At 46.1% G+C, this 12,412-nt stretch overlaps 1 protein-coding gene across 1 annotated transcript; it reads right to left on the bottom strand.

The window, feature by feature from the left end:
- Positions 1 to 1,853: 1,853 nt before the first annotated feature.
- LOC146185122 (uncharacterized) lies at positions 1,854 to 6,300 on the bottom strand. The gene is made up of 2 exons (XM_084606103.1): positions 5,295 to 6,300; positions 1,854 to 2,875 (listed from the first exon to the last, which is right to left on the bottom strand). Exons 1-2 carry the CDS (start codon positions 6,165 to 6,167, stop codon positions 2,159 to 2,161), a joined length of 1,590 nt encoding a protein of 529 aa, XP_084462229.1. The 5' UTR covers positions 6,168 to 6,300; the 3' UTR covers positions 1,854 to 2,158.
- Between the last annotated feature and the right edge of the window lie 6,112 nt (positions 6,301 to 12,412).

Below are 12,412 nucleotides of genomic sequence, written 5' to 3'. Positions count from 1 at the left end.
AGCCCGAAATAAAGTTTCCGTGCTGCACTCAGTGATGCCAGCTGGCAGTCGGTTCCACTCATTGATCGTCAGTGAAAAGCACGAGGTTTTATATACATCTGTACGGAATTTTATTTCTCGTGTCTTCCACTGATGATCAAGTCGTCTAGATAAAAAGTGAAGTTGAAGCAGGTACCGGTCTTTATCAATAATGAGCTTTCCAAAATAAATGCGATACATTATCTGCAATCTGAAATGTTTTCTGCGGTGAGCTAAAGATTCCCAACCAAGATGATGTTTAATAGACGTGACAGTAGATGAAAGTTGTAATTGTTAGACACAAATCCGGCAGCATTATTTTGGACGCGTTCGAGCATGTCAGATAAGTAAATAAACTCTGGTGCACTGAAACGTTTGAGCGTGACAAATAAATTTGGGCCATACTCGATGATCTGTAAATAATAAGCTAACGGTATCGAAATGGAACATTTTTCATGTTGAATTAAAAGTCTGCCTAGCCGCCCAACTATGATAGGAAATGTTTTGTGGCTTCGGATGCATTTGTAAGAAGGCAAAACGCTGGTCGGCGCGAAAGTCTGTGATGAAGTTTTGAAACCAAATCGATAAGATGTTGTTGCTGCTGACTTTTCGGATTCGTGTTTTGCAATATACTCATTTGTTATATACATTTTCAGAATTTGACAGGTTATATCTGAAACATCTCATCTATTTCAATAATTACACCACCATAGCTGAACGTTGCGTAATACAAGTTCCCATTTATTTTTGGCCAGTTTTGAGTGATGCAACTACATTTCAGTACACGTATAAAAAAAGCTGTCAAACTGATAAAGTACATGGGGATGGGAATTACACAATTCAATCAGGAGTAAACAGCGCAGTTTCTCTGAAGTCATAATGTACCTTATGCTAGAAACAACGTGCATTCTTGGGTGGTACGGGAAGGTACTGTTCTTTACACAATTTGTCCAAGCTTTACTTTGTTTTTGTCTCGGTTCAGTTAATTACAACCACTCGCTAAAGCAATGGTTCCCGATCGCATGTATTCGCTTGAGATTTCAAAGCATGTTTCCACATCCTGGCATCGCCGATGAGCTCCTGAGCGCCGAGCTAGAAAAGAAACGCTGAATGGTTTCGAATCGTGATTTACGATCCTATTTACGGCCTCAGGCGACTGATCCAATCTTTTACGGCGTACAGGTTCGCGTGGTAGGTAGGTTTCACCTAGCTGCACAACACTCCTGATGGTCAATTATAGCAAGGAGTGAATCGCACCTTACTTTTAAACCTGGAGCAAGCTCGCCAGCCCAAAATTGCTATCGCACTCGCGCTATCCCCTTGTATTGGCGTTCGATGCTGCTCGTTGTCAATGCATCACATGGCTGACGCATTGTGTAGTATAAGCGGAAAACTAAAACAGACAACTCGCCTTATGCACACCAAAACGTTTTATCTTTCAGGCAGGTATGAATCACATATTCGGCATTAGACTACTATTAACCAGTTTTCACCAACCGGTAGCGTGTTACGAGTTAATGGGCACGAGGAAAACGAATTACATGGATTGTGCGCCTAACCACGAAAGCTGAAAAGTGATTTGATATAAAGAGATGCGTCATTCGGCTGCTGTAACGGAACTGACACACACAAGGAGAAAAAAAAAACGTGAGAAGTGGTCGAACATCGAAGTACTGCTAACAAGAAGCGGACGACGTAAATGTTTTATTGAGCCTAGAAGGCATAGCTCCGATCAGTATACGAGCACGCGAAGACTTATCCGAAACGTTCATCACGTTTGACTGGACACGCAAGTTCAGGGAGAGAGAAAAAATAACAATAAGCTACATGTCGCGTTCGGTCCCTGGCCGGACGCCGAGCGCGGCCGGGCAGCGGGCAGGAAGGAACTGAGACTTGCCCCGATCCCGGCACGATAACAACAACCCTTTATTTCACGCGAACAGCATCTTATATAGCAAGCACACATGTGACCAGTGACGTCACGGACAGACAATGTTTCAGACGCGGCACAGGCGCTATCAGCACATCTCCCCTTTTCTCTGAAAAGATACATTGGCATTTGCAACAAACTTAGCACTGCCACCAACAAAGGATGAACACTTTTTAATGGGTGCACCCAATGCTCAAAACAAAATAACAGTCAGTCATTGAACCCATATCGGTCTGGCGGTCGGACATGACGGCCAAATCGTGTTCTATATGCAGGAGGGCTAGTTTGTGGCCAGGGGGTATGGGATGGATCGGCAGGTGCCTTCGGTTTAGATGGATTAGTTTCCTGTTCCATTTCTACCCGACTATCATATGCCTGCGGAAACTCATAGCTACCTCCTCCTTCCTCGCAGTCATTCTGCTGGGAAACAAAGCGAACCAGGAATTTCCTGTTTCTTTCTAGAACTACACCCGTAGAAGTTCTAACTACATATGACCTCGGACGTTGTGCGGGACGTAAGACTCGCGCTTTCACTTTGCAGTCTGTCACCCATACTTCCGCTCCTGGTTTGAGGACTGGCAGCGGATGAGCCCTATGACGACTATTGAAGTACCTACGCTGCCGCTGTCGGATGGTTACATCGCGATCTCTGAACTTTTTCAGGCTCACCTTCTGGGGCAGAAGGCTCTTGGGAGGGACAGGGACTGTTGTGCGTAGCCGCCTGCCCATCAGAAGCTCTGCAGGGCTTTTTCCCAGTGGCCCTGGGGTGTCCCTGTACGCTAGCAGCGAAAGATAGGGGTCCTTAGCTTTTATAATCAGCCGTTTAATTGTTTGGACCATCCTTTCTACTTCCCCATTTGCCTGAGGGTATCTGGGGCTCGTCGTCACAGTGCGGAAGCCATAGTCACGAGCAAAAGACTGGAATTCCTGAGATACAAATTGTGTTCCATTATCCGAGATGACAACCTCTGGTATGCCATGTCTTGCAAAGAAACTTTTGAGGTGCATAATGACAGTGACACTTTTTGTCGAAGATAGCAAGGCTACCTCTGGGTATCTAGAAAAATAATCTACTACCACCAAATACCATTTTCCCTCAATATGGCAGAGATCAGCACCTAGCTTTTACCAAGGACGCTGTGGAGTGGTTGTCGGAATCATTGGTTCCGACTTTTGTTGCCTGTGTTCCGCGCACACTGGGCAATCAGTTACCAACGCTCTCAGCTGGCAACTCAATCCAGGCCACCATACGGACTCTTTGGCTCGAGCTCTGCATTTCTCGATTCCTTGGTGACTCTCGTGCAAGCGCCTCAAGACCTCTGCGCGTAATGTTTGTGGAATCACCAGCCGCACACCTTTGAGTAGCACGCCTTCAGCGACTGTCAGCGTTGCTCTTTCCTGCCAGTATGGGCGCAACACCATCGACAGCGATGAGAACTTGGGCCAGCCTTCCAGGCTGAATTTTGTGAGAGCTTTACAGACTTCATCGGCTGCTTGTTCAGCTTTGACTCGTTCAAAAAGGCTAGCCTCGACGGCATTTGTCAAACAGCCCGAAACGAATTTCGCGACTTCGCCAACACTCAGCGCATGAGCATCAATTTGGTTTCCCTGAATCGGGGCTCTAGACAATACATCTGCAGTAACGAGGCTCTTACCCGGGACATGCACAACCGTAAAGCTGAACCGCATAAGTCTCATGCGGAAGCGCTGAATACGAGGAGGCAAAACATCTAAAGGTGATTTTCCCAACAACGTTACAAGTGGTTTGTGGTCGGTTTCAAACAAAATTTCAAGACCTTTGATGCACCCTTCGAATCGTTCTGCCGCCCAAGTCATTGCCAACGCTTCCTTCTCAATCTGAGAGTATCTGGTTTCGACAGGCGTCAGCGAGCGTGACGCAAATGCAACAGGTCTTTTTTCATTGTTTGGTTGAACTTGTATCAATGCGGCCCCCAAACCGAATGATGACGCGTCAGCGGAAAGAATCGTAGGGTACTTTACATCATAGTTAGCCATGACACGCTTCGAAGAGATAACGTCTTTGACGTACGACAGCGCTTGCTCTTGGGCTGGTCCCCACGTCCATTCGGAACCCTTCAAAAGCAAGTGACGTAAAGGCGCAGTTTTCGAAGCCAAATCTGGTATGAATCTTGCCAGATGATTAGCCATACCGAGCAGCCGTCGAACGTCAGACACGTTAGCTGGCGTCGCCAGTTCTTTGATAGCACGAACTTTTTCAGGATCCGGCTTGATGCCATCTTTACTAAGCACACAGCCAAGAAATTTTATCTCAGTTACCCCAAAGGCACACTTTTCTTTGTTTAGCGTAACACCGGCACTGGCGAGACGATCTAAAGTTAGACGCAGGCGTTCGTCATGTTGAGCCTTGTCGTTACCAAAAATGAGCACATCATCCATCAGGTTTATCACGCCTGGGATTCCTTCAAGTATCTGCGACATTTTCCTCTGAAAGATCTCGGGTGCCGACGTTATTCCAAACGGCAGTCTTTGAAAACAGTATCGCCCAACTGGCGATATGAACGTAGTTAACAACTGGCATTCGGGCGACAACTTAATCTGAAAGAAGCCAGAGTTAGCGTCCAGCTTCGAAAACACAGACGCACCACCTAAAAGACCGAAGCTATCATCCACAGTCGGCATGACATAGCGTTCGCGAAGTACACTTTTGTTTAATTGAGTCAAGTCAACGCAAATACGAACCGCTCCAGATGGTTTGAGTACTGGCACAATTCCTGCACACCATTCGGTTGGTTCTTCTACTTTGCGGATCACGCCATCTCGCTCCATACGCTCGAGCTCTTGCTCAACTCGGTCACGCAAGGGTGTCACGCGCAACATGAATTGCAAAAGGTGTCGAGTTCGGCTTTAGTCTAATTTTGTATTCTCCTTTTATCGCTCCTAGACCACTGAAAAGCTGCGAGTAGGAAGCTTCGACGGCTGTTGCGCTACTGACCGAGTCCGCAAATTTAATAACTTCCAGAGCCTCAAGCGCTGGGAGACCCAAAAGTACGGAGCGTAATGGTGAGACCACGTACACAATTTGCTGTACAGTGTTTTGTTGCCACTGGATAGTGGCATGAAACTTTCCCAAAACATTCAGTGGCTCATTCGACGGGCCTGTTAGGATTAGGTCGCACTTCTCTAGCCTGGTAGGTAAACTGGGAAACGTCGAGGGCACAACAGAAACTTCGGCACCGGAATCAACTTTAGCGAACGCCGGAGTGCCGTTAATGACGACCTGTACATACCGAGAATTAGAGTACTCCCCGTTCACTACGCCAACGAAGAACGCTGCCTTGTCCATATGGAGAGAAGAAAGCTGTACCTTCTTTCCATCACGTGCAGCCTTTTTTCGACATACAGCTGCGAAGTGTCCGGAACAACCGCAGTAGTTGCATTTGGCTGCTTTTGCCGGGCACGAGGCTCTGGGGTGCGTTCCTTGACCGCAGTTGGGGCATGACCCGGGGGTGCCTGGTCGGGAGGACTGGACTCTGGGACGCGGACCTTGTTTTCCAGATGAATAGTTCTTTGACGAGCTGTCCGAGTGCTGTCCCGAAGAATACTTTCTGGGCTGTCCTTGGTTGCTGACCGCGTCAAGATTGCCGGTCGCCGTTACCAAGGGTTCGTCGCCGGTTTCTCGCAGTTGCAGCTGCTGTCGTTGGACGGTCTCCTTTAAACGCGCTTTTGCCAAAGCGCTGGTGAGAGTCAAATTCGCATCCATTTGAAGCGACTCAGAGAGCTTAGCGTCCCTGAGGCCGACCACGAACCTGTGGCGAATCATGCGTTCCTTTTCCTGGTAGTCGCACCGGTCCGCCATCGTGTGCAACGCGGTAACGAATTGGTCGACTGACTCTCCAGGTTCCTGAGTGCGACGATGAAAGCACGCGCTCTCATAAACAAGGTTCCTTGCGGCGACGAAGTGCTCGTCGAACTTCTTTTTGACGACTTCGTATTGCTTCTGTTCTTCTGCGGGTAATGAAAAAGTAGAGAAGATTTCTCTTGCTTGCCTGCCCATCGTATAAAGTAGCGTCCGGACCTGCGCTTCTTCATTCCGCTCATTTAGGCCCGAGGCGAAGCGGTAGTCATCAAAGAGTTGGATCCAAGAAGGCCATTCGGACGTCCGGTCGAAGTCAAACCTTGGCGGAGCTGGAACCGCGAACATTCCGTGGGAGGGCTTGGCCGTGTTGTCCTCTGACATGGCGCCCGTTGAGAAGTTAAGGCAACGCCTCTCAAACGCCAGAGGATCCCACTTCTGACACCATGTCGCGTTCGGTCCCTGGCCGGACGCCGAGCGCGGCCGGGCAGCGGGCAGGAAGGAACTGAGACTTGCCCCGATCCCAGCACGATAACAACAACCCTTTATTTCACGCGAACAGCATCTTATATAGCAAGCACACATGTGACCAGTGACGTCACGGACAGACAATGTTTCAGACGCGGCACAGGCGCTATCAGCACACTACATGTAGTTCAAAGGAGTGCTATAGCAGCTAAATACTATTCAGCAGCGATATCTAGCAGAGGAGGTGTCTGCAAAACGAGAAAGGGCACAGGTAAATGGACAGGAAAGAAAACGCTTGCGCTCACTTACATATATGTTATGCAGACACCTTCTCTAATACGAAATTATCACGGTACAAAACGAACAAGCAGAATCAGACATGCACACGTGACAAAACTTTGCTAAGATTTGAATTTCCGGTGTAGTGCTCTCGTATTATTAGGGTAAATTAAAAAAAAAAATCAAATATCGCTACAGTTGAGGACGCTGGTTCACATCAATGTGTGGAACCACGAAAGTTTTGTCTTTCACAGGCAGTGGAGGTTCGGGACAGCAATTATGTTGTACGAAACCTAGCCCTCGTTTTCGAGCGGACAAAATGGGCGTACAAGGAAGTGGTTCGGATCCCCTTGAGAAAATAACCGCACAAGTGATCTACATCCCCCCCCCCCCCCCCCCCCCCCTGCAGGTTTGCTACCATTTAGTCGTGTTTTCAGATGTTTTCTTCCAAAAATAGGCGTTTAAAAGGGGTTGAGAGCCGGCAGGCGGTAACTGAAGTAGCGGTTCAGTACCCCTGAGGGATCAGAACTTCGCGAAACCACACTTCTTCGACAGCGTAGCTGTTGCAACATGGCAGCGCCAACCTGAAGTGGCTTATTTTGGGACATATATAACCACTGAATGCTTAACAGACTACTTCGTTATACTTGTAGAGTTGGCAACTTCTGATCACCTGATGCCCCCGATGGCTGCATGGCATATTCTCTGGCCAGAAAGCATAACTCCACACATTTTCACAGGCCACTCACCAGCGATGTTTTAGCAGCACTAGGACTATCTTGTTCATAATATCCGTAATCTAAAAAGATTATTACAAGGTATCTGTCGGAAAATATGGCCGTAGAACTTTTCATCGTCACATGGTGTCAAAGGCTTAACGCGGTCTTTTTTCTTTCGCACAATATAATATGAGGTCAAAGAAAAAGCGCCTATATAAATCGAATTATTCGCTTGGAGGAAATTAAAAAAAATATTGCTAAAAAAAGAGCGATATCACCGAGAGTAGGGTATCACGTCCGAAACGCAACTTTTTTTTTTTTTTTCATGACATCGTTCAGGAAGATGTCAGTTTTAACTCTTAATAAAGGAACTTCGCAGTACTTTCCTCTTATATTCATAAAATAAACGCTTTAGTCGAATTAAAAAAAAAAGAAAAAGATTTGCCACAGATACTGAAATCATCAGACACAAGCCGAGACAGCATCCTGACAACCAAGCTGAACATTGACACTCTGAATGGAGCCCATACAGCGGTCGCAGGCAATGATTACCTGCAGTAATAATTTTAGATACGACTCCTTTCTGTTGTCAAGAGCGCTTTATTTCCGTTTTTATTTTTTTTCAAACGAATGAGTCGTAATCTCTATCCCGTACTAGGAGAAAGTAATTGCGAAACTTCTCATTATAACACAGTACCTACAACTCACGCGGTGCTGATAAGGATCAAATGTCTGGGAAGACGCTGTTCGATTGCTGTTGCAATCTTTTCATATTCTTGTCTCTATTCGCGAGAAACTTCATTCCATTTCCTAAGGAAAAAAAAAATTAACTTTTCTGGACAAATGTCAGTTGCCAATTATACGGAATAAAAGGCTTCGAACCTTCTCTTCAGGCTTCCCTTAAACATACAAAAAACCAAAAAAGCTGAAATCACAGGCATGTAACACCATTTAATTAAGATATGTCCGCTCTCTGCGAATAATCAGGAACAAAAAGAGAACCGGAAGGGAGGCGCGGGCGCGCTAATAACAACGCTGAAGATGAAAAGCAAATTAACGGGAAAAAGACATCCGAAACCTACGCGGCTAAGCGATATACGCGTGTCCGTTTTACACAGAGATTTACGTTTATATGCTGGCATGTGGCGTCAAAATTACGTTTTTCAGCTTCGAAGCTACTTGCCGCATGAATAAAACGTTCTCCCCGCCGCTCCTTCGAAGACAGCACGAAAATGAATCAGGGAAAAGTTCAAAAGTGATTTAATTTACCGCGCATATTTCTAGGACAGGCCGTTCGTGGAATTTTCCCATCCGAATTCATTCACAGCGCAGTCGTGTCATATTCATTACCCAGACTGCAATCCCGTCGCTTTGAAGCGTTTGGGGGAGAAGCGCACAGAAGCGATCACGCGTAAAGAGTAGACGCTTTACGAAAAACGGGCGGCTTTATTAACGATATCCCGACAAGAAGCACCGAGGTTTGGTGCACTTAGTGCTGGGCGTTTAATTTTAAACCGATATTGTTTATGCTTTGCTTTGCGCTTAGTTGATGCTCCTTAATACTAATTGGCGAGAGCTAGCTGTGGCCGGATACGTTAGGCTGGTAATGCAGGGCCATACGTCAATTCAGCGCCCCTACAGTCAATCAAGCATCTCAAGTGGCGCGACGCCTCTAACTACAATTCTAAAAACATATTATCCTATAAAGAAGTAAAAGAAGAGTAGCACACTCCTTTGCAGCTACAATGTATTTTCTCCAAGCCCTGGGATAGATTTCCCTTTACTAAATGAGGAATTAACTCGTGTTATGATCTTTCCAGTTGTGATGTATGGATGCGAGAGTTGGACTGTGAAGAAGGCTGACCGCCGAAGAATTGACGCGTTTGAATTGTGGCCCTGGCGGAGACTCTTGAGAGTTACTTGGACTGCCCGAAGATCAAGTCAGTCGATATTGTCGACTGCTGATTGGAGGGTCAAATTCTAATGTTAAATCTCAGCTACTTTGGTAATCTGATGAGAAGAGAGGAGTCGCTGGAGAAAGATTTGATGTTGGGAAAGGTTGAGGGTCACCGGAGAAGGGGTAGACAGCGAGCACGGTGCTTAGATGGCATCCTCGAGGCGCTGCAGATGAAGTTATGTGATGTTAGGAAGATAGTTGGAGACCGCGGAAAGCGTGGCGTGACATGGTCCATAGGGTCACGAAGAATCAGACAAGACTGAACTGAACTGAAATGAACCGAACTGAGGAATACTATACTATACTGGCAAAAGAGGCGCACTTCCTCCTGAAGTCATTATTATTTCATGCAATAAGCAACGGCAGGAGACGTTTAATGGCTGAAGCAGGTGTTTTGATTTTAGCAAATAGAAGCCCTTAAAGCACCGGTTAAACTTTTTGGCAGTTGCTAGAGCTTCACATGTTTTGAAGTGAAAATCAGCTTCATTTGCCGACAATAAGCATTCCGTATCTCCAGCTATTAAAATCTACCCCAGATTTTATTGAGACTCTTTATCAAGCAGTAGAATAAAGTGTGTCACTCATCACACTATGATGACAACCTGTAAGTCTGCGCACATGTTATAAGACTATAGGGAGCTTGCATAAAGTGATGCATGCTGGGTAACCTTTGGTAGTCTGCAATTTTCCTGTACATTGTAGCAGTCGACCATGGAGCGGGCTGCGCAAATAGTACCAAAACGATGGTTTACTGTGCGGTAGTGGGTTGCAACAGCCGAACACAGAACAAAGCGCAAAAGCTAAAGTCCGGACAAGACGACTGCAGATTTTTCAAAATTCCAAAGGTACGCTTGCACGAATGCGACATGACCAACGAGCCATCGGAACGTAGCCGGCGATAAGGATTTGCACGCATCAACAGACGTGGCATTCACAGCATGCCGGACAAATGCCAAGTGCTTGCACGTCATTTCGTGTCAGGTAAGTAAACGATTATCGATGTACGGCAATCGCTACGTCGCACTCGTGAATTTGTTTAGTTTTTCGTAGCCACGCGTCTTGCGTTTTAAATCGGGAGCGGCTGCGCGGTTGCTTTGTTTTTATGCGTGAATCCTGCAGGTGCAACGATAGGGCCCAATCAAGATTGCAGTCATCGAAAAGTTTTGACTGCCGATATTCAAAATGAATAAGTAAAGCTAGAATGGTGGGCTCCTGCAGAAATTCGCGCCTCCTATGTAGTACAACGTTCGAAGTGCACACATAAAAATACGCAACCGCGGCGCCGCTTCCGACTGAAACCGCGAGACGCGCGGCTGCGAAAAAGTAAACAATCAGTGCGACGTACGGGCTGCCGTACATCGATAATCATTATGTACCTTATACGTCTATTTACGCGTACAAGCCATTATCGCTGGCGACGTTCCGAGAGCTCCTTGGTCTTGTCGCATTCTTGGAAGCGTACCTTTGGGGTTTGAAAAACCCGCAGTCGTCTTGTCTGGTGTTCAACTTTTGTGCCTTAGTCTGTGTTCGGCTGTTACAGCGCACGACCGCACAGTAAACCATCACTTTGGCACAACTTGCACGGCCTGCTCCACGTTCGACTGCTGCACTGCACAGGAAAATGGCGCTTTCAGCGTTCCTGCAAGCTCCATATATAAGCTTATGCTTCTTACATCAAAATAATGTCAGTTGGAATTAATTACTCTTTTACCTTAATCCTTGACTTTCTTTGCGCTTTCACGATCGACATCTTAAACCAAATCGCTCAAACGCGGCCATTACTAGCCCAAAATACACCTCACCAACTGTGTTATATAGGCTTATTATTGCGACTAAATGTTCTGATAATGGTTCAGATTATAGGAAAAGAGAAGGATGGAACTCCACAATATATTGCATTCGCCCAAGATGGAAAGGTGATTGCAAAACCTCTATTAGAGCCCACTGGCACGTACCTCCGTCCCTACCTCCTCCTATCATAAAACAAGGCTACCTGACTACACCCCAAGGTTGGAAAAAGTTTCAGCTGTCCACACTTTCCCCTCCTCTCGATGCAGAAAATATTTCTGTAGTCTACAGTTATGTTCTCGAGGGGTTGTCCGGGTTGTCATGACAATGTTGCGCCGAGGGGGCGTTTACCATGAAGAAAGTGCGCTGCATGCATAGGTTGGAAGATAGCAATGCATGTGCGACCGCTTGTTGAAGGCAAAATGCTGATTTTTAATGCGAGAGCCTTTAATGCCTCATGATTGTCAGCAGGAGCTGTCGACAGAGGCTGTCACACCTTCGAGGGAGACGGTTTAAAATAAATAAATAAACCTTGTCTCCACCGGCAGTCGAACCTCCGTCCCTTGAATCCCCAGCCGAATGCTTTACCAACTGTGCCACGCCCTGGACTTCCTTTTTTTTTTTTTTTGCATGGCATTTATTATACGCCTTTAAATTCAGGAAAGAGCTTTATACATTATTTACAAAGTAATCAGCCTGTCGGCGAAAAGTCTAATTGAAACATACAACACAACACCACAAAACTAGAATACGACTTAGCACAACTTCACTAAAACAGTGCTAAGGAAAGACAACACATCAACAATGGCAGCCTGTCCGGTTGATATAGTCACTATCTTCGAAAGTGTCTCTAAGCTGGTGCACCATCTGGCCGAAATGAGTAGCGGGGGAGATGAGAGGCTCAGCATTCTGATCCAACATACGCGTTTTCAACAGGTTGTGCAGTCCAAGAAGGAAAATCATGTCAAGAGGTTCATGGTCATTTTCGGTGGCCATTAAGTAACGCACACTGTGGGAATTCAAAATAAAGTCTTTCTTCAGTGTTCTGTACGTGCAGAACGTCCCGAAATAATATTGCATCTTTGCAGGAAATAAAACAGTGTTCGATGGTGTCAGGTGTATCACATAGCCGGCAATTAACAGAAGAAGCGAAAATATTTTTTTTTTTTTGGGGAAGCCACACTTTAACAGGCAAAACTTCGGCAAGAAATTTAAAGAAAAACGTTTTAGTTGAAGTCGAGATCGGCATTTTGCGCACCCTTTTTAACACATTATGTCCCATACATGTACTGTGAAAAACTGAACCAACTAGTCCAAGAAACGGTATTAATGTCCCATACAATTAGAATGGAGCGAACGATACAAGGGAGGCGGGAACAACCTAGATATTAATTCTTTGTATACATTTTCTCCGTGAA

This window comes from Amblyomma maculatum, chromosome 6 (genome assembly GCF_055883805.1).
Source record: "Amblyomma maculatum isolate TAMU_Amacu chromosome 6, ASM5588380v1, whole genome shotgun sequence".
Taxonomy (NCBI): Eukaryota; Metazoa; Arthropoda; class Arachnida; order Ixodida; family Ixodidae; genus Amblyomma; species Amblyomma maculatum.
This window is presented reverse-complemented; position numbering and strand designations above follow the sequence as displayed.

What these genes read in the sequence shown, in the direction of transcription:
- LOC146185122 (XM_084606103.1), bottom strand. Translation starts at nt 6,167, where the DNA reads ATGTCAGAGGACAACACGGCCAAGCCCTCCCACGGAATGTTCGCGGTT. An exon ending in CTGCACGTGATGGAAAGAAG is followed by an intron (nt 2,876 to 5,294) that starts GTACAGCTTTCT and finishes TTTGTATCTCAG; the next exon opens with GAATTCCAGTCTTTTGCTCG.